Source organism: Leishmania panamensis (assembly GCF_000755165.1).
Source record: "Leishmania panamensis strain MHOM/PA/94/PSC-1 chromosome 34 sequence".
NCBI classification, from domain to species: domain Eukaryota; phylum Euglenozoa; class Kinetoplastea; order Trypanosomatida; family Trypanosomatidae; genus Leishmania; species Leishmania panamensis.
Genome location: NC_025881.1, coordinates 350,328 through 369,020, shown reverse-complemented (window position 1 = coordinate 369,020; position 18,693 = coordinate 350,328). Strand labels below are relative to the sequence as shown.

Genomic DNA, 18,693 nt, shown 5'->3' with positions numbered 1-18,693 from the left:
TTGACGACCAGCTGTTCGGTTAGAGTTTTGCTTTGATCTGCCTTATATATATATATGTGCTTACTGCTTGTCTTTGCTTCATCTCCGTGCTGGCACACTTCTTTCTGCCCTTTCAAGCAGCTCTTTTTTCAAGTCGTTGTAGGTGAGGATCTGCAAGTTTGAGAGTCTCTCTCTGTGCCAATTAAGAGGAGACAACCAAACAGAAAAAAGCAGCACACCACTCTACGTGCCTCTCATCCATCACCTCCTACTCTCCTGCCCTTTCCCTGCCGCCTGTGCCAGCGGCAGCATGCTAGCCTGGCAACAGTCCGTGTGCGGCCAAAATTTAGACCTCAGATGTGCAGGGTGTAGGGCAAAGCGCATGAAGGCAAGGAGGGAGAGGAAGTGTGCGACACTGTTCTGTGCGCATGCGGTGTTGCTGCATTCGTCGTCGTGCTGTCTTGGGATGCCTCGCATACGTGTATAAATGTATACACCATGTGGGCACTCATGCGACAACACTAACGCACACCTGCACGACACGCTCAAGAGAACGGTAGACTTTTCTCGGTCCTGAGTGCTGTCTGCGCTTCCGCCGTATGAGCCACCCCCTTGCCCAGCTCCCTCACTTTGCGTGAATCCCATGGGGGAAGAATGGGGAAGGGAAGGAGGGGAGAGGGAGAGAAGAGCGAAGGGAGGGTGAGAGTGTGTACAGAGTCAGACACATCCGTACACACGCTCCCACTTGTATGCACGCACACACGCACACGCACTTTCCTGAGCTGAAAAGAAGGGCCAAGAGTGAGAGACAAGAGCAAACCAAGATGGGCGGAGCGAGGGACGCAGAGAAAAAGTAGAGAGCACAGGGAGCGAGGAAGATCAGAGAGGAAAAAAAAGCACACGTAGACGCACAGGCGCGTGCGCGGGTACGTGATACAGAGAGAGAGAGGAAAAAACGAAGCCTACGAAATGGGAAACGCGAAACGAAAAAGAAAAGAGGGCTTAAAATGAGAAAGCAGGGCGACACGAAACAGAAGTAAATGGGACTACGGACACAGAAGAAACACAAGCGAAACAGAGCAGACATATACACGATTCAGTCAAGCAAAGACACGCACACACATCTACCTCCACACTACGCACGACGTAGATGGATGGGAAAGACACAAACCAAGAAAAAGACCGAAGCGAGAGAGAGAGAGAGAGAGAGGGAGAGAGAAACAAAACAAAACACACGAAGGAAACGAAAAAGAGGAGGCCGCAACAAAGATAGAAAAACAAAAAGGAGAGAGGGGGAGGGGGGAGGGGAGGGGGAGAAGAGGGTGAAGAGAGATCACAGAAAAAAGGAATCAGGCGTGCAACAGCAACAACACAGAGCAGGCGACGACCAGGTCTCACGCTCTATCCTTCTTTGTTGCTCTTTTCCACCTTTCTCTTTGACTGCTTTGATTTTCATATGCCCTCCCCCCGCGCGCCTTCTTCTTGTGCATGTGTTGTTTATGTATGTTGTAATTCTTTTCCCTTCAGTGTATCCTTAGTACAGGGACGCTAGTAGTGGTGTAGGGAAGTGTGGGCATGGAGGGTGGGGATGGGGAGAGGTGTACGACGGGCATGTGTCACACACACACACACACACACATTGGTCGGCATGCATGCACACCTCCAACCGCCACAGCGAGGAAAAAAGCACACTCCTCCTCATTAGAGTAAAAGAAGGGAAAACACCGGAGGAAAGAAAAGAAACGAGGCGCAGGCAGCGTCTTCTCTCGCTTGCTCTTTTTTTTTGAGGGGGGATTTGCTCTTCTTCTGCAAAGTGGTACCCCTTAAGGCTCCATCACCATGGCCGGAATGTCGGAGTTGCTGGGGAGCTCAGCAGCCGTGCAGCGCGCCATCGAGCGGTACATCGAGCTAGCTGAGGATTCGCAGTGGCCGTACATGACCTCCTCACCGGTGTAGTTGCTGACGGAGGCGCCCGTCTCAAACTGCTTGCCGCACTGCGTGTGCGGGTACTGCGGATACTGCTGCGTCACCAAGCTCGGCACAAGCGGCATCATCATATCTGAAGACGGGAAGTAGTAGTCTTCCGGAGCAGGTACGGATTCCTCCTCGTACCAGCAGCCCTCCTCGATCATCTCGCGGTAGACTGGGAACAGACGTGCCGCAGAGGGGATGAGATCGAAGACGTACGGGTTGTGCGTGTAGCACTGCGTCATCACGCTCTGCAACTGGAACTGCTGCTGCTGCTGCTGCTGCTGCTGGGGAGTAGACACGGACTCGTGCTGGCGGAGCAGGCACAGGCTGTGGTGGCGATGGTGGTTGCGGCACACCTCATCGTTTTCCGAAGCCTCCTCCACCTCATACCCATTTCGATGGGACGCGGTACGTACGATGTGGCTGTGGCTGCTGTGGTGGTCGTGGCTGTTGTGCTCGCGGCCGGTGGCAAACGCAGCGCGGCGCTTCGCTTGGTTCTGCTGACGCTGGAAGCCCTTGATCGCCTCTTCGGTGGTCAGGCCGTCTCGGATGTTATCGTCTGTTGTACGTAGTTCTTCTTCACCGTGAGCGAACATGCAGCGCACATCGTAAGGGCACTCGCCCTTCGCCACGTAGTTTTTGCACAGCTTCGTCTTGTAGCGACCGGCAAGAATGTGCTTCTCCTCCTCGTTGTTGTCGCCGGCAGCCTGGAAGATGCGTTTGTGATGCTCCGCAACGGCTTCGGTGTGCTTGGACATGGCCATGTGCGATTGGCTTGCCATCTTGAGTCTTCTGGGCTTTTATGTCCCTGAAATAGAAGACACAGACAGAGAGAGGTCGGAGGGTGTGTGTGTGGAGGAGGAGGAGGAGATGGTGTATGTGCCTGTGTATGCCAGAGAGTTTGCGCGGTGACACAGATCTGAGAATGAGATCACGAGGGCTGGAAGGTGAGGCGGTAGTTGGTCTGAAAAGAAGAAAGCTTATAGAAAGACTAATGGATAGTGAGGATGTTTTCGATGACTCTTTAAGCCTGCACACCCATGTATGTGTGTGTATGTGTGCACGTGAAGGCGCGCGAACGATGAGTATCAGCGTTGGGGTGAGAAGAAGTGAGAATGAGAGTTTGTGTCATGAGAGTGATGATTATGTCGGTCATGTAGGTCTCCTTCCCATGCGCGCCGACACTTGGATACTTCTCTCAGAGGGAGGCACAGAGAGAGAGAGAGACATAAGCATCTCCACCTACACACATATATATATATATATACATACATAGGGCATGAGCCCATTATTCAATGGGGCTTGTGCCTTCTGTTTGTATGGCTTGTCATCAACGCGGCTTTCAACTGGTGCTCTAGCCAACGGAGAGCAGGAAAGAGGCGAAGGTAAGAGAAGAAGAGAAAGGGAAGGAGAAGAGAATATATATATATATATATATGCAAAGACACCATGCAGGCTTGTATATCACAGGAAGGGACGCGGAATAAAAGAAAGCAGAGCGGCAGCATTGTGGTCAGTTTGCGCGCGTGCGTGTGTACGTGCCATCCAACGCTGTAGACTAGGTTTCTCAAATCCCTCACTGAGTTCCTCTCGATAGTATTTCACATTTCTGCTTCCTCGTGCGCCATTTTAGCCTCCTGTTGTTGACCTGTCTGTATGTCGGGAGGCGCGCCTAGTTCGGTATCGTCTCCAAGGCCATCTCTTTGATGACCGCCTCGTGCTGCGGGCAAAGTTCCATCAACTGCGCCTTTGTGAATAGTTCGAAATCGCGGAAATCGAAGCCAGGACTCACGATGCAGCTCACAAGCGAGTAGCCCATCTTTCCATCCGGACTGTCTGTGTCCACAGAGCAGCCAAAGATGGCCCCTGCAGGGACAGTGTACTGCAGTACCTCACCCCTCTCAATACGCGCGCCAAGCAGAACACGGCGGTAAATCTGGTACGGCGGCCGCGCATCTGCGCCGTCCGTCTCCGCAAGTGGTTCTGCGCGAGGATGTACGGCGATGCGGTTCTCATCCTGCGGATCCCTGAGGATGACGTGCAGCTGCAGCGGGTCGCCGGCGTGGTGTATGAATGTTTCGTCTGAGCAGAGGCGGTGCAGGTGAGAGGGGCTCTCTGTGGTGCAGAGAAAGTAAATGGTCGTGTAGGCGAGGCGGCGGTTGCCTGCCTCATTGTCCACCTTGTGCGCGCTGTGTGTCACCTCGACATAGTAGCCACCCTCCGGGTGCGGCGCCAGCTGCAGGTGCTGAATCCAAAATTCACGCGTATACTGCGGCGGCGCGGTTGCCGGGTCGGTCATTGATGAGGTAAGTGTGATGGAAGGTGAGAGGTGGAGGTAATGATCCAAATTGCAAGGGAAAGCCTCAGGGCGTACCGGACTCTCTGTGTCCTGTCGTTTCTTGAAGTGACTGGGTTCGCACATGCAAAACGCGTGTTGATGGACTCGATGTGAGCGAGAGAAGTAAGTCAGGTGTTGCTTGGCCAAGTGCAAAGACAGCAAGAGAAGTGGGTTGATCAGTCGGTGTGCGTGAGTCGTACGCGCGCATGTGTGTGTGCGCGCTTTTCTAAACGATAAGAAACAGCGCTGCACAAGTAGAGCAGGAAACCCGAGAGAAGAGGAAGGGTAAAACAGAGACGACTGCCACAACGAGTGCAAGAACCATCACCTCCCGCCCATGTGAACCTTCTTCACCTTGCCTCGCTCTCGCCTCGTCGCCAGAAACTACACCTTTGACTCTGTATTACGATGGCGAGCAATTACGAGGCACGTTCCCCCCTGTGTCTGTGTGGCCACTACACCATCGACGAGAAGTAATCAGAGCACGCAGAGTAGCCACTGCACTCGATCCTTCTTGTTAGACTGTTTGTTGCCGCGCGGATGTGCCCGAATACCTATCGGGTTGCCGAAAAGCGCCGTCATCACCTGTATCTCTGTCTTGTTGCGTACTGTATCCGCCTCTTTTCTCCTCTTGGCGTACGCGGCACCGTGTAACATGCCTTATCACGCGCCACTGTGCGAGACTTTCTCGCTATTTCGATGTAAGGGGGGGGGGTGGCGCGTGGCTCAACTTGTGATAAGGAGAAAAAGAAACGCCCCATCCTTGCACACGCTACTGTACAGACAAATGCTTTTCTCGCTAACGTGCCCACTCGCTGCCAGGCAACACACGAGCCCAGCTCCCCCCCTCCCCCCACTCGACCCCTGGCCTGCCCCTCACAAGCCCCATCGCGTGGGGCGGCGCAGCGCTAGACACGCGGTACAGCAGTGCGCCGACTCGGTCATCGAAGCATGCCCCCCTGCCCCAAACGCTGCTCTCTCCCCTCCCCCGCCCCGCGGGTCGCCTCACCGCCGCGCCCGTCCTGCCGGTCGCCACCTGGTGTGTCCCTCGGGGTGGGGCTCTGGCTCCCCACACCCGTGGGCAGCGGGGGCCGGGTGGGATACGCTCGAGTCACGCGGACACTCTGCGCGCCACATGGGTGGTGCAAGCGTGCCCACTGCCGCAGGTCGTTCGGACTCCCCCACCCCCTAGGTGCTTGACCCTGTCACCACCAGAGGCGGTTCGGTGTGTGACAGGAATGGGTGGGGGCCGTCTGGCTTTCCTACACCGAGTGAGGGGTACTGGACACGGCGATGCCAACGCTGGGACGTGCCCCACCGTTACTAGGGCGGCAACGCAGTGAGGCAAGCGTAGCAGATAAGAAAAGATGGCCACCGTATGATATGATGCATCATGTCACGCGGGTGAAAGAGGGGCGAATGGATAGGCCCAGGAACACGAAAAGGCGTAGATGAGCTGACCCAGGATACAGAGGGAGGAGGTGGTGGTGGTGGTGGGGGGGGGAGGGCTTCCCAGGGCTCAGGCGCAAAGAGCTGATTTGTGTTTATCCCCCCCACACACACACACTAGGAGGATACGAGCAGGGGAGTAAGAAGGAGCGAATACCAGTAACGAGAGGAAGAGCAACAGAGAGAGAGGGGGAGTTGTGATTTATTCCTGTGCTGCTTTGTTTTCTTTTGATTGGGGTTGTTGCTGCCGTTTTGGCAGAGGCGTGTATGAGGGATGACCCCTGCACACATGCACGAACGTGCAACCACACGGCGGGGAGCGAGGGTGCAATGTGGAATAGGGGGAGGGAGGGCAAGTCAGCGGCAGTATTTTGCATGAGATAGAGTTGGCAGAGAAAAAGTAACGTCAGGATCTCGCCCGATTCCCAATGCGCTAAACATGTGTTGGCGGAGCGAGGGAAGGCTCAAGAGGAGAGGGAGGGGCTTGGTCGACATACAACAGGCCCCTTTGAAGTCGTTTGTTGCTTTTGTTGTTCCAAGCCTACGGTTGACGAGGAAACCAAATTTGCCTTTTTTGTGGTGCATTTTTGGCCGAATGAAAGAGGGTGTCACAAGAAAAAGGAGGAGAGGGAGAAAGACGATGTGTACCACATCGATGTTGCGGCAGTCATCCAAAGCGAAGCAGAATGTCGCTCGGGTTGAATTCAGACCCACACACACACCATTTTTTTAGCGTTTCTTTTGCTTCCTCTAAATGATCTGGTGCCGTTTGAATTACTGCGGTGGTGAAGATGGGGGGGCGAGTCAGCTCATGCATTTCCGTCGACCCAACTTCCGGGCTCTCTCTTTGTGTGACATCGTGCTGCCTACACCGCGGCCATACCGGCACGAATAGCGTGCGTCTGTTATATACGAACGTAGATGCAGATGCATGTGCGGTGTTTGTGTACGGACGAGAGTGCAGAGCCACCTGTCTGCTCAGCTTCCTGTCTCGCCGGGTGGGGATATGAAGGGAGTTGAATGCGCGGCGGGGCCTTCTCTGAAGACACAGCCAGCGGATATAACGAGAGAAGGGGCTATAAGGTCACTGGGACCCTTTCGCAACAAACATGAGAACGAGAAGTAGACCCAACTAAAAGAATAACGATCTCGCTTCCGCTGGAGAGGAAAAGAAAACACGATCGTACCATGATCTCGTCGTGATGCTCTGTCTCGAGAAATGCGTAAAAATGTCAAGACACACACCCAAATGAGCCAAATTTCCACAGAGACGGGTCCACTCTCACTTGCGGGCTTGGGAGGGGAGAGAGGGATGCGAAGAAGAGAAGGGAGAGGGAAAGTTCGTGGCCAGGTATTACTGTCCAAGAGTTACACCTTCACCATAGTAGATATATATATATATATCTATATATACATACAGTACCCTAACATCTCCATGTATTTGTGCATTAGCTGTGCAAGAGTTCCCCAGTATGGTGTGACACTGCCTCAAATTCGATTTCTCCCTTCGCCTCTCTCTGCTTTGTTTGAACTTCTTTTCCCCCTTTTTGCTGTTCCACTTCACCTAGCTGTGCCCGTAGATCTCATACATGCGCCCCGAAAATATGTTCGCTTTGCACAGGCGTGTGCTAGAGCTGCGAGTCTCTGTCTCTGTGTTGGTGTGTGCCTGTGCATGAGCATGATTGGCTGTTTCGTTATCGACAGATACGCGCGTGCTTCAACGCATATCCCCGCCCCCATTCAAGGTGGAGAGAGAGAGAGGCAGGGCCAGCATGCATGCCGGGCTCGAAGGAAGCAGAGAGGGGAGAGAGACCCGAAAAAAAGAAGAAGTCACTGTGAGACTCATCTTGACGACCCCCTCAAAGGTCAAAATGGACGGAATCACAGCACTCGCAGAAGAGAGGAAAAGGAAAACACCTCCGAGAATAGGTGAGCAGTAGGAGACGAGGGGGGGGGGAGGGGGGAGGGACGTAGAGCGTGTGTGTGTGTGAAACAAGAAACGAGAATGAGGCATATAAAGCTGAAAAGACACACCTGTATGAGAAGAAGCACTCCATTCAGCAACCGTTGGAGCTGACACACACACACCCACACACCCACACACACTTGCATAGCTCGACGCCCGCACGTGCGCACATCGTATTTTCCCGCTTTATTTGACCAGTGGTACGGCATGTGTTGCGGTTGTGGTGACAGTGAGAGTGATAGTAGAGGTAATCGTAGTCCCTGTGCTCGTGATAGCGACTAGGGGAGAGGGAATACTCCGAATTGAAAAAGAGGTCCCAACAACTGAGAAGAGAGCGACCAAACACAAAGGAGAGAGATAAGGGAAAAAAATAATAGAAAAGTCGAAGCGAAAAGAGAGAAGCATCAGCGAAGGCAATCACATACGCATTATGACAGAAACGAGCCACAAGTCCCCGGGTAAACCAGAAGGGGAGCGAGCAGGCGCCCCCAAAGCGAAAAGAGCAGAAAAAAAAGGCCACCGAAGATGAAATCAGAAAAGCTGGGCAAACTACGAGCGCGCAAGAAAGCAATCAGAACAACGAAAGAGAGAGAGAGAGAGCAAAGTAATCCACAAAAAAAAAGGTATGTGTGTGTGTAGAAGAGAGTGGAGCGTTCGTGGGAAGGAGAAGCAACGTGGTAGGGGTAATACAAACGATGGTAATGAAACAAAAGTGAACAGGCAAAGTAGAAAAAATAAGACAGAGATACAGCAGCCGGACCCCAGCAAGTGCTTCCCCAGCCACAGGTGGCGTTTCTGCATTTCTCATCCTCTCGCCACTGCTATACAACACGCACACACACACACAGAGAGACACACACACACATATGTATGTCTGTGTCTATACAGACAGACAGACAAACAACGAACCTCGCAGGTAATTTACTCACGCTTGACGCTCTCCTTTTTAGGTGTTCCTCTTTGATACGTTCAGCACACAGACGCAACCGCAACAGGGAGGAAGAGAGAGGGTAAAAAAGAGGAGGGGCAAAGACGCGTATAGGTGCGCTCAAGGGCAAGAAAGAAGAATACACACGAGAGCAGAGCGCAACCCAAGAGAGAGAGAGACAAACAATGCATTTACCTACGAGTGCTACGTGTACTTTCTTATTGGTATGTTCGCCTTTACTGTGTCTGCAGCTCGCCCTGAGTGCTGCGTGCGTGGTGTATTGTTATCGCGTTTTGTGTGCGTGGTAAAAAAAAAAGAAAAACAAAAACAAAACAGGCTAAATCCACGGTGTGACCACCCCACGAGAGACGCACACGCATACCACATCTGCCGAACCAGAAGGCAGCAAAGAAGGTACCAAAGAAGAGGACTCTTACATGACAAAGAGTGGTCCCCAATAGAACCGATTGAGGGGATCGGGTTCACTCGAATGGCCTTCTCTCCGCTTTCTTGTTCTGCTTCCATTCGAGAATACGCGTAGAGCTGAGAATCACTACGAGAGGAAGGCATTTGTCGTAGAGCGTGTAGGGAGTAGGAAGACAGATGGAGCTTGGAGTGAAGCCTTACTCTCCTACGCTCCAGCGCAACAACTGCCTGCCTGTCCGCTGTTCGCCACGAGTAGGGTGAGTTGTGTATGCCGTATAGGCGTATGTATAAGGACACAGATCAACGAGGGTAAACTGGAAGACACCCACACCTGCAGACACATTGATTGATATGAATACGAGAAAGAAAGGAAGAGAGGGGGGGAAGGGAGGCTCAATATTGAGCAAAATAAGAGAGGTCGAGTTGAATAGCTCCATTTATCTGTGGACACACACCCACCCACCCACACACACACACACAGAGACAAGGGAAGAAAGAGGTCCTCAGATTCTTGCTCCTCGAGAGGTGAGCAGATGCATGTGTACGTGCGGGTGCTGGGCGAGCGAGAGAGAGAGAAGCAAGTAAACAAAAAAAAAACAGCAGAGTTCAGCATTCAGCACGATGGCAGAGAAGGTGACTGGGAGAGGGGAACAATGCTTTCTTAAGTGAGAAAAGTAAGACAAGAAGAGCCCAAACACACAAACAAGAGAACAAACGGAAGAGAGAACAATCGAAGGGCCAAATGACGAACGGTTTGAAGTCGACCGATGAGTGACGATGGGAAGGGAAGGGGGAAGGGGGTATGGACGCGCCGCTTTGCTGGCGATGCTCTTTCCCACAAACACACTGTGCACACAAAAAGTTCCACACACCTGCGCACAAGGCATGCGGCGTGTACGTGGTGTGGTGTGGCGCACAGAGAGCCAAGATCGCGCACGAAAGAGAGCACAAGCATAAAGGACCTGGATGTGCAAACACTGTAGTTAGTGTAACAAGAGGGAGGAGCGAGCGAAAAGAGGCCCATATACATGCGAGATGCGGTGCCCCGTCAAAGGAAATAACGCAACAAAGTGGTGTGTGTGTGGAGATAGGGAAAGCAAAAAATGAGAGAGGAGCAAATTAGTGAGAAAGAGCGAAATGAAACAGGAAAATAAGATCAGAAGTACACAAGCCACAGACAGACACACACACACAAAAGAAAAGTCAAGGGAAACAACGTGACGAACATGAGTAGAGAGGGGACAATCAAATGAGCAGCACTCCCCCCCCCCCACACACACAGTAACCCTGGCGAGAGGAGAATCAGAGGGAAAGGCCTCCCTCTGCCCCCAGCCTATTTTGAGCGTGCGCCACGGTGCACACTTCTGTTGAGCTGTGAGGCACATCTGAACAAAAAAAGGAGGAAAAGGGTGAGGATGGTAATAAGACGTGCGAATGAAAGAGGCGAGAGGGCTAACGATACATTTTTTTTTTGGTTAGGTATTAAAAAGAGGTGAGGTGGGGAGCGTAAGGAGAGAGCGGAAGGGGAAGGAGAAGGGGTAGCCAAATAATGGAGGGCGCGAGGATGTGGAAAGCAGCACAGACTTATGCAACTCCCCCCCAAAAACAACAACAACAACAGAAACAACCACGACCATAACAAAGTTGAGCAGCCTTATATATATATATGTGTGTATGTGTGTGTATGTAGCACCACACGCAAACAACCAACCAAACAGGATTACGTACGAAGCAAAGAACGCAACAGCGAATGACACGGAGAAAAAAGAAAAATGAAGGTGCTCTTATTCGATACGCCCACGAGCACAAGAGAGAGAGAGAGAGGGGGGAGCACTAGAAGAACAGGGAGCGATGTATAGTTAGTGAACAATAGCGACAAGAGATGGGGAGACGGAGGGAAGAGAGTGAATAAAACCCAACGCCTACAGTCACACAAGCATGTAGATCAGCGAAGAAAGACGTGCACACACACTCATGATCATATTTCTATACAGATCTGTACAGTGAAAAGGAATGAGTTAGAGGGTGAGGGAGCAGAGGGAAGGGATCAGAAAGATGAATGAGGACGACGGTAGTGAAAGCAAGAGCACGGCGTTCGAGAGTAGGATTATACAAAAGGGATATTATTTTTCGCTTTTCTCCCTTCTTTTTGAGTATCTCGATTCCGTGTCTATTCTTCTCTTTGTGCGCAGGCACATGTCTACTATCCGCGGCCCCCCTCCCCTTGGCACGCCTCGCCTGTCGCGGCACACGCGGGCACGCCATCCAGGCACGTCCCCCGTGGCATCGATGGAAATGGACGACCAAGACAGCGAGCACCGTTAGCACGCGCTGCCAAGCACGGCTGGCATGGGGTACCACATCCAGACAAGGCATCGAGAGGCCAGCAGCGCATAGGCGATGGACGAAAAAGCCGCGAAGAGATGCATACCCAATCAGACCTAAAGCGCATGTGCGCGAAATGCGCGGCCCCTCCTACATCCGGCCGGGTGGGCCGACGAGGCACCGATGCCGGGTGCATGACGGGAGCGCCCCGAATCACGCCATCGAGTCCTCCAGACTCCCATGGGAGAGTCCCCAAGCCGTATGGTGAAATGCAGCGGCACGAAGCGGCTGAGGGGGAGAAGCGTGGCATACAGGCAGGGCACCGGGTCTTAGGGAGTCCTGACCTGCGGCTGGGCGGCTTCCTCCTTGGGTTCATCCGTCATGCGCCTGGACCGCCTGGACCACCCGCATGACGGACACCACCACCTCCCGAGCAGGGCCCTGAACGCGGTCTCTTCCCTTTGGATCAAGGCGTGCAGCCCGCCCGAGTCTCCCTGGCGCCGACTGCGCCGCACGCATCGGAGGGAGGGCCGCGGAAGGACGGGAAAAGCCCGTTGGACGCATGCGCGGATGCGACGGCAGGACGTTTCATCCTAGGCGGCGAGGATTTACTCGTAGTGCCGCCGCGGTAGGCAAGACATGGTTGTGCGCATATGCATTTGCTGGCTTGTTCGTGGTGGTAGAATGAACGCATAACAACAACAACAAAAAGTGGTCTCCTTTTTTTTGCCTGCGGCTTCTTCGTTACGGCATGCTCCTCCCTCCCCCTCCCCCTCTCCCTCTGCCAAGCTGTGCGTATATGCGTGTTTGTGTGCCCTCTTTTGTTGCCAGCACTCCTCATCTTTCACCCTCTTCCTCCCTGTTCAACGCTGCAGCCATTTTGCTTGAACCACCGAGAGCGAGGATTGTATCGGCCATGGCGATGCTGCTATGCGCATGGCGTGACTGGGGGGGGGGTGAACAGTGAGTGTCAGGCTTGTACGGGGAGGGGAGAGGAGGAGGAGGAGAGGGGCAGGCGAAAGAAGAAGTGTTAGCGAAAGAAACAAAAAACTCGAAAATAGAGAACACGGAATACAGCCACCGTAGGAAAATAAAAGGGAGACTACAAGAATGAGAGAGATGGATAGTGAGGCCCGTGTCCGAGAGGCGAGTACACAGGCCAATGCGGAAAGAAGCAGGGGGTTGTGGGTGAGCGGGAGGGAAGTTCGCGACACAGACACACAGACCAAGAGAAGAGCGAATCGAAGCCAGAAAATGAGAAACGTAACGCACAGGAACAAACGTAAAGGTGGTGGAAGAGAGAAAAAAAATATCGAATAAGGAGGAAGAGGGTATCCCCAAGGCAGAAGCGCACAGGCGCTTAACCTACGGAGACGCAAACGTGAAGGCTGCCGATCGATCAAATAATGAGAATAATAACAAAATACGCAAACAACGAACAAAAGGATTGATGCGGAATACGTTAGCGTGCTCGCGCGCGAGAGAAGAAGGGAGGGGAAAAGGGGGGAGGGTATACAACTACTATTCCTGCCCCCGTCCTCGACTCGTTCCCCGTTTGTGTATGCCCCTCCATAAACACTTTATGTTCTTACCTTTTCCTTGTGTGAACGTCGACGGCTTTCGTAGTCACATGAAGCGAGCTGGCAAGTAGCCGTTGAAGGATCTAGCAGGATCAAATGTGTGGCCACCAGGGTACACGGGCAGTTCACCTTTGCCGCCATTTGCGGTCATGGCATTGTAATAGGGAGTTGAAACACAGTAGATCTGATGCTGGGGCAGCTGCTGGTTTTGATTCATCGGGAAGGCACCCAGCGTGCCAGTCGCCATTGTGAACACCCCATGCTGTTGATAATGTGGAGGAAAAACGTGAGCAGGCTGCGGGGCGGTCGCCAGCGGTGCGCTTGACGACAGCATGGCAAAAGGCAAGTCGGTAGGGGCTCCATTCAACCCGGAGACGAGAACGAGCTGCTGGCTGAGAATGGCCACCTGCTGCTGATGTGCGCGGTACTGCTGAGAGTTCTGCGGTTGCAAAGCCTGGAACTGCGCCATCGAGTTCGACGCGCCGTTGACCATAGCCATGGACGAATGTGGCAGTGGGGTGGCAGTGAGAAAGTGCAGATTCGAAGGGTGGCACTGCGATGCTGCAGATGAGTGAGAGAGGATGGGCGAAGCGGGCGGCGAGTTGCTGACAATGGGCGGCGGTGGCCCCTTGCTGTCGCTTTTCATCTGCGAGCCTCGAGGGCCATGGGCGTCGGAAGGGCCACCGCCGCTGTTGCTACTCGCTACGACCTTGGTTCTCACCTCAGACACAGCCAGCTCGTACTCTTCCACAAGTTCCTGCACGTTGCGCTCAATGTGGTCATTTGCAAGCGGTGAGGTCGTCGGGCAGACGTCCTCACCGCTGCTGTCGATGGCAGTGCCCTTCTGTGCCGTGTAAAAAGCGAACTCGCGGTCACCATGGGCAAATATGCAGCGGTGCTGGTACGGGCACCACCCAGACTGATCAAAGTGCCGGCATCGCTTCGTCTTGTAGTGCAAGACTGCGCTGCTGCTCGGTCCGGTACTGGCAACTGGTGCCTTCACCGTCGTTGGTGTGTCTGTACTGAAGTTGTTGACACTGGCGTTGCCACTTTGAAGGATGTTCTTGTTCGACTCCAGCCCGCAAAGAGGGATAGGGGCAGTACGCAAAGACACTTGGTTCGAGACAGGCTGCCACGATGGTGATAAGTCTACTTCCGGGTAGTCGATCGACGTGATGGTGGTGCAGCCAGGCGAGGGCTCGTTGGGGAGACACTTCGAGCTCTGCTGCCTGGTTAGGGGCTTCGGAGTGTTCCAGATTGTTGGCGCGAGGCTGTCAGCTTGGCTGTCTTCGGAGTTCTGCTCCCCGTGCGACTGTTCCTGCAGGAGCTCATCTGACAGAGATGGCACCTTCATGGCGAGGGGCGGGGGCACGGAGCTTCTACTGAGGGGTGAGGAGTCCGAGTTGCCGATGGCGTCTCGCACAATCTGCTCGATCACGGAGAGGCCGTAGGCGCCAGTGAGGTCAGGTAAGAAGTTGTCCGAAAGGTCCTGCGATGCCCACTGTGTGGAGGCGTCACTAGAAACGTGCTGAGTGTGATCTCCCGTTTCTTCCATGTGGAATGCGTCAAAGGTGGTGGAGGTCATCGTTGAGGAGGCTGCTTGAGGCTTGGCTGTGTCAGCAGGGGCTGTGGTCCTCGAGTGGACGTTTGCCCAGTGAGGTGTATAACAAAAAAGAGCGAGAACGAGAGAAGGTGGACCCGGAAAAAAAAAATCACAACACAACCCCATAAGCAGACGGAGAAGAGGAGTCAAGAAATTTGAAGTGAAAGATTGCGCCAAGACAATGCGAAAGAGAGGTGGAAAAGAGAGGGGGAGAGAGAGAGAGAGAGTGGCGTTTCCGCAGACAGGTAAAATGAAAAGAGAAAAAGGAAAGAGATGAAGTAGAGAAGGGGGAGGGGTGTCTTCAGCTGAATTGTTTGTGCGTATCGCGGGCCTTTTTTTTGTTATAGAATCTCTCTCTCTCTATGTATGTATGTGTACTTCTTTGCATATAAGTTTGTCTCTGTCCACGCCTGTGAGGCTCAGAAGCAGCAGGAAAAGAGAAGCAGCAGAAAGGGAGGAGGAGGAGGAGGAGGCACACCCTCGCGACCAGATACACAAATGAGGGAAGAGGGAGAGAGAGAAAGGCGAAAGAAAATAGAGGAAGGAAGACAACGGGCGGAGGAAAAGGGAAGGGAGCTGTGGCGAGGAGAAGGCTGGAGGAAAAGAAAAGATGTAAAGACGTAGAAGGAAAAATGTATACAAGAAAATATCGAGACACCTATCCGTAGGCGGCGTAGCCGAAGGAAAAGAGTCCCGGAGAAAAAAAAAGAGAGTACAATATGTAACACTACACTGATGTGCAATCAACGATCTTTTTTTATTGGTGGCCGTATACTGCCCGTTTTTTTGTCTTTGTTTGCTGTCTCGGTTTACACACACGCACACACAAACTGCGTAGGGCGAAGGAGTTCAACAGAGGCGAAAAGCGAGGGGGAGAGAGAGAGACAGGGAAAATGACGTAAAAAGGTAGAATGCAGACAGACACCCCAAGGTTGTACGTACGTGGGAGTGAGTGCCAGCGGGGAAAGAAGCTAAAAAAACGAAAAGACAGGGTGAGAGAGGGATCAAGAAGAAAAAATAGAGTAATAGAGGGTGGGGGTGTGCTTCACTGATTCTCTGAGTACTTTGCTCTTCCTCGACCGCCGGGGAGAAAGAGAAACGTGAGAGACAATCACCGCTACCACCATAAAACCCCCAAAGAGTGACGGGTTTCCAAAAGGGAAAACAGAAAGCGAAAAAAAAAGAGAATAGAAGAACAGAATCAAAGAAGAATACAAAGATAAAATTGCACTGGTACCCAAGAGGCGAAGCGCACTTTGGCTACACACACACACACGCACACAACCAAGCGAAGGAGAGATGAGGACGAACAACTACGCACAGACACAGGGGCATGCACGAGAACAAAGAGAACAGTAAATATAAAGAGTCACCAAGAACGACAGGAAGATATATTTAAGGTGTTGACTAGTGAGTGAAAGCGGGGGGGGGGGAACAAAGAAAGAGGGTGTGGGACGGTGACGTGGGGGAAGTGTAAAAGAGCGCGGTCGCACAAAGGAGAAAAATTGCCTCGCACCCCAACAGGAGGTGCGAAAGTCAACGGCAAAAAAAAGAGGAAGAGCAAAGTGAGCAGAAAGGCGAAGAGGAGCAGCGGAAAAACACGGCGAGTTCCAGGGGTAGGAGAAAAAGAGGAAGAAGGCCCTACAAAAGGGGGAAAAGCATGCCAAACAGTGGCACTCACAAGCGAAAAGAGAGAGAGAGAGAGCACACACATACATACATACATACATACAAGTATGCTCAAGAAAGACAGCAAACGAGGTCGAGAAATGGCGAAAAAGAAAGTAGGGGGGGGGGGGTAAAGATGAGTGCAGCAAGCCTCGAAGCCCAACTGCAAACAAACAAACAAAAAACAAATCCCCTTTTACGCTTTCAAAGATGTCTTCCCTTTTTCCTTTTTTTTTCTGCGTCTGTGCTCTTGCCTGCTAAGCTGCCGTTTGCAGGGTCTTCTCTCGCCCGTTTTGGATTAAACGACCTGCGATAGTCTTTCCGTTGCACCCTTTCGGATGTTCGTTGTATTGCGGGGGAGTTGTCTCTGTGTGTGTGTGCGTACGTTTTCCACCTCCGCGTTCTCTCTTGGCGTGGTTAGTTCACTTGACTTCTAGAAAAGAGGGTGAAAGGGAAGGGCAGGAGGAGAGACACACACTAGAAAAGAAAGAATTGAGCACAGGCAGATAAAATGAGAGAAAAAGAGAGAGACCACGTTTACTGCCACCGAAACTAGCGAGAACGAGAGAGAGAAAAAAGAACGTGTGGCTGCCTTTCTGTGCAGGAGTACGGTAGTGCTTCCTTACCTGCTTTGATGTTTTACTGGCCTCTGTTGCTCCTCTTTGCCTTGCTCCTTTTCGTTAGATCAATTATTTCAAATTTCTCGTTAATATTCTGCGAGAGTTACACACAGCGCACTGATGTCACATTCAAACACATAGAGCGAAAAAAAAAAGCACAAAACAACACAGTCGTTAGCGGGATCTGTAAATCCGGGACTCGTACACGTGCGCAAGACGGAATAAAAAAAGAAAAACAGAGAGAAAAAACACCTCTCTGGTTCCTCCTTTGCGTTCGTTTCCCTTTCTCGAATTGCGGGGGAAGAAAAAAAACACGCGGGGACACGCACAGAAAAAGGCGTAACCATAATAGAACAAATAAAGCGCGCACGGAGAGCAAAAAAAAAAAACAAGACGAAAACGAGCAAATACAAGAGTGGGATGATGTTATTATGTCAAACTGGGAAGGGTGAGTGAGGAGCGATCAGAAGGGTAGGTGAGGGGTGCAAATGCGAGAGAAGATAAGCGACACTTCTCCTGGCAGACCCTGTTCGCTGCCTCGTTGCTTGTCTCCTATTTTCTCTTTATTTTTTTTTTTGTATTCCGCTTCCTTCTGACGTTTTTTTTTCTTCTTTCCTTATCTCTTTAATAGGTGCGTTTCTTCCCCTTCTACTTTTTTTCTTGTTTGCCCCTTTTCTTCAAAGGGGGCTATAATAATGATGGTGGTGATGTTATACGGCACGCGTACGCGCGCCTTATTTTGCCCACAAGCGCAAGACAATACCAACGGAAGGAAGGCGAAGAAAAAAGAAAAAACTGAGAGAGAAGAACACTGTTGCTGCAAAGACTCCACAAATAGAAAGAAATACACACGCACACACAAGTTTTTCAGGTTTCCGATGTATTGGTTTGGAGCAGAGATGACACCGGGGACGGTCGCAAGAGCGAGAGAGGAGTGAAGCGAAGAATTTGGGGGGGGAGGGGAAGGGGCGAATAACGCAAATCGAGAAGAGTGCGTCTCTTATATGTGTCGCGTGGTGGGGAATGTTGAGAGACGAGGAGGAGGAAGGGTATAGGCGGCAAGTTGTGAATGACGTTGAGGATAGCAGCACGCGAGCGCGTGGGCGGGGAGAAGAGTAATTGTGAAGGAGATAGAAGGAGAAAGAGTAGAAAGGAATGGAGGGGTGATCCTTGCTCATGTAGGTCCCTACTCCTACACACATCCCAACTCGCCACCTCGCGCAGTATCGACAGTGAGAGTGGCAGGGGGAAGGTGGGAGGTAGCAAAGGCGCGAGAGAAACGTCTCTTTACCCTTACAAGTGGCTAACACCGTGCTCCCTCCCCCACAAACAAAACAGCCTAATCCGCTGATCAAACTGCCGAGTTGTTTATGCTGTGCATGTCCTTCCCGATTTTAGCGCGATTGCACTACCGGAGGCAGCAAGAAAGGGAGCGAGGTGGGGGTTGCTAGAATGACGGCGAGCTCTCCTCCCCTCCCCACACACCCAGGTGAGCTAGTCATTTAGAGAGCATCGATGTCATCTTTCTTGCCCATTCCTTACATACGTGCCTCGTAGGAAATGGTGGCGCAGGTTGGGGTGGGGGAGGGCAACACGCCGATTCCTTTTCTCCTCTTCTTGTGCATCAGTTTAGAAGACGTGTAGAGATCAACGAGAGAGGGGTCAGTGCAGGCATTGAAGGAATAAAGGAACAGGAACGAAACAAGGCCTAGTAGAGACAAAGATGGTGTGTCTGTGGAGTGTTATCGTTTCGTGCTCCTTTCTCTTGCTTCTTGCTTGTTCACCCCCCTTTTTTTTTTACCTTCATTGCCCTTTCCACGTAGTTTGTTTTTGCTTTTTT

The 18,693-nt window shown here is 52.2% G+C and overlaps 3 protein-coding genes across 3 annotated transcripts, besides 2 other annotated features; all 3 read right to left on the bottom strand.

Annotated features, from left to right (window-relative positions):
- Positions 1–1,802: 1,802 nt before the first annotated feature.
- On the bottom strand, positions 1,803–2,732 carry LPMP_340960 (hypothetical protein; the record flags this gene model as incomplete). Its single annotated transcript, XM_010704219.1, has 1 exon — positions 1,803–2,732. One exon carries the CDS (start codon positions 2,730–2,732, stop codon positions 1,803–1,805), a length of 930 nt encoding a protein of 309 aa, XP_010702521.1.
- An 890-nt stretch (positions 2,733–3,622) lies between these two features.
- On the bottom strand, positions 3,623–4,372 carry LPMP_340950 (hypothetical protein; the record flags this gene model as incomplete). Its single annotated transcript, XM_010704218.1, has 1 exon — positions 3,623–4,372. The coding sequence occupies one exon, from the start codon at positions 4,370–4,372 to the stop codon at positions 3,623–3,625; it is 750 nt and encodes a 249-aa protein (XP_010702520.1).
- Positions 4,373–5,089: 717 nt separating this feature from the next.
- Positions 5,090–5,621: a repeat region.
- Positions 5,622–11,282: 5,661 nt separating this feature from the next.
- Positions 11,283–12,078: a repeat region.
- A 930-nt stretch (positions 12,079–13,008) lies between these two features.
- Positions 13,009–14,316, bottom strand: LPMP_340940 (hypothetical protein; the record flags this gene model as incomplete). Its single annotated transcript, XM_010704217.1, has 1 exon — positions 13,009–14,316. One exon carries the CDS (start codon positions 14,314–14,316, stop codon positions 13,009–13,011), a length of 1,308 nt encoding a protein of 435 aa, XP_010702519.1.
- Positions 14,317–18,693: the final 4,377 nt, after the last annotated feature.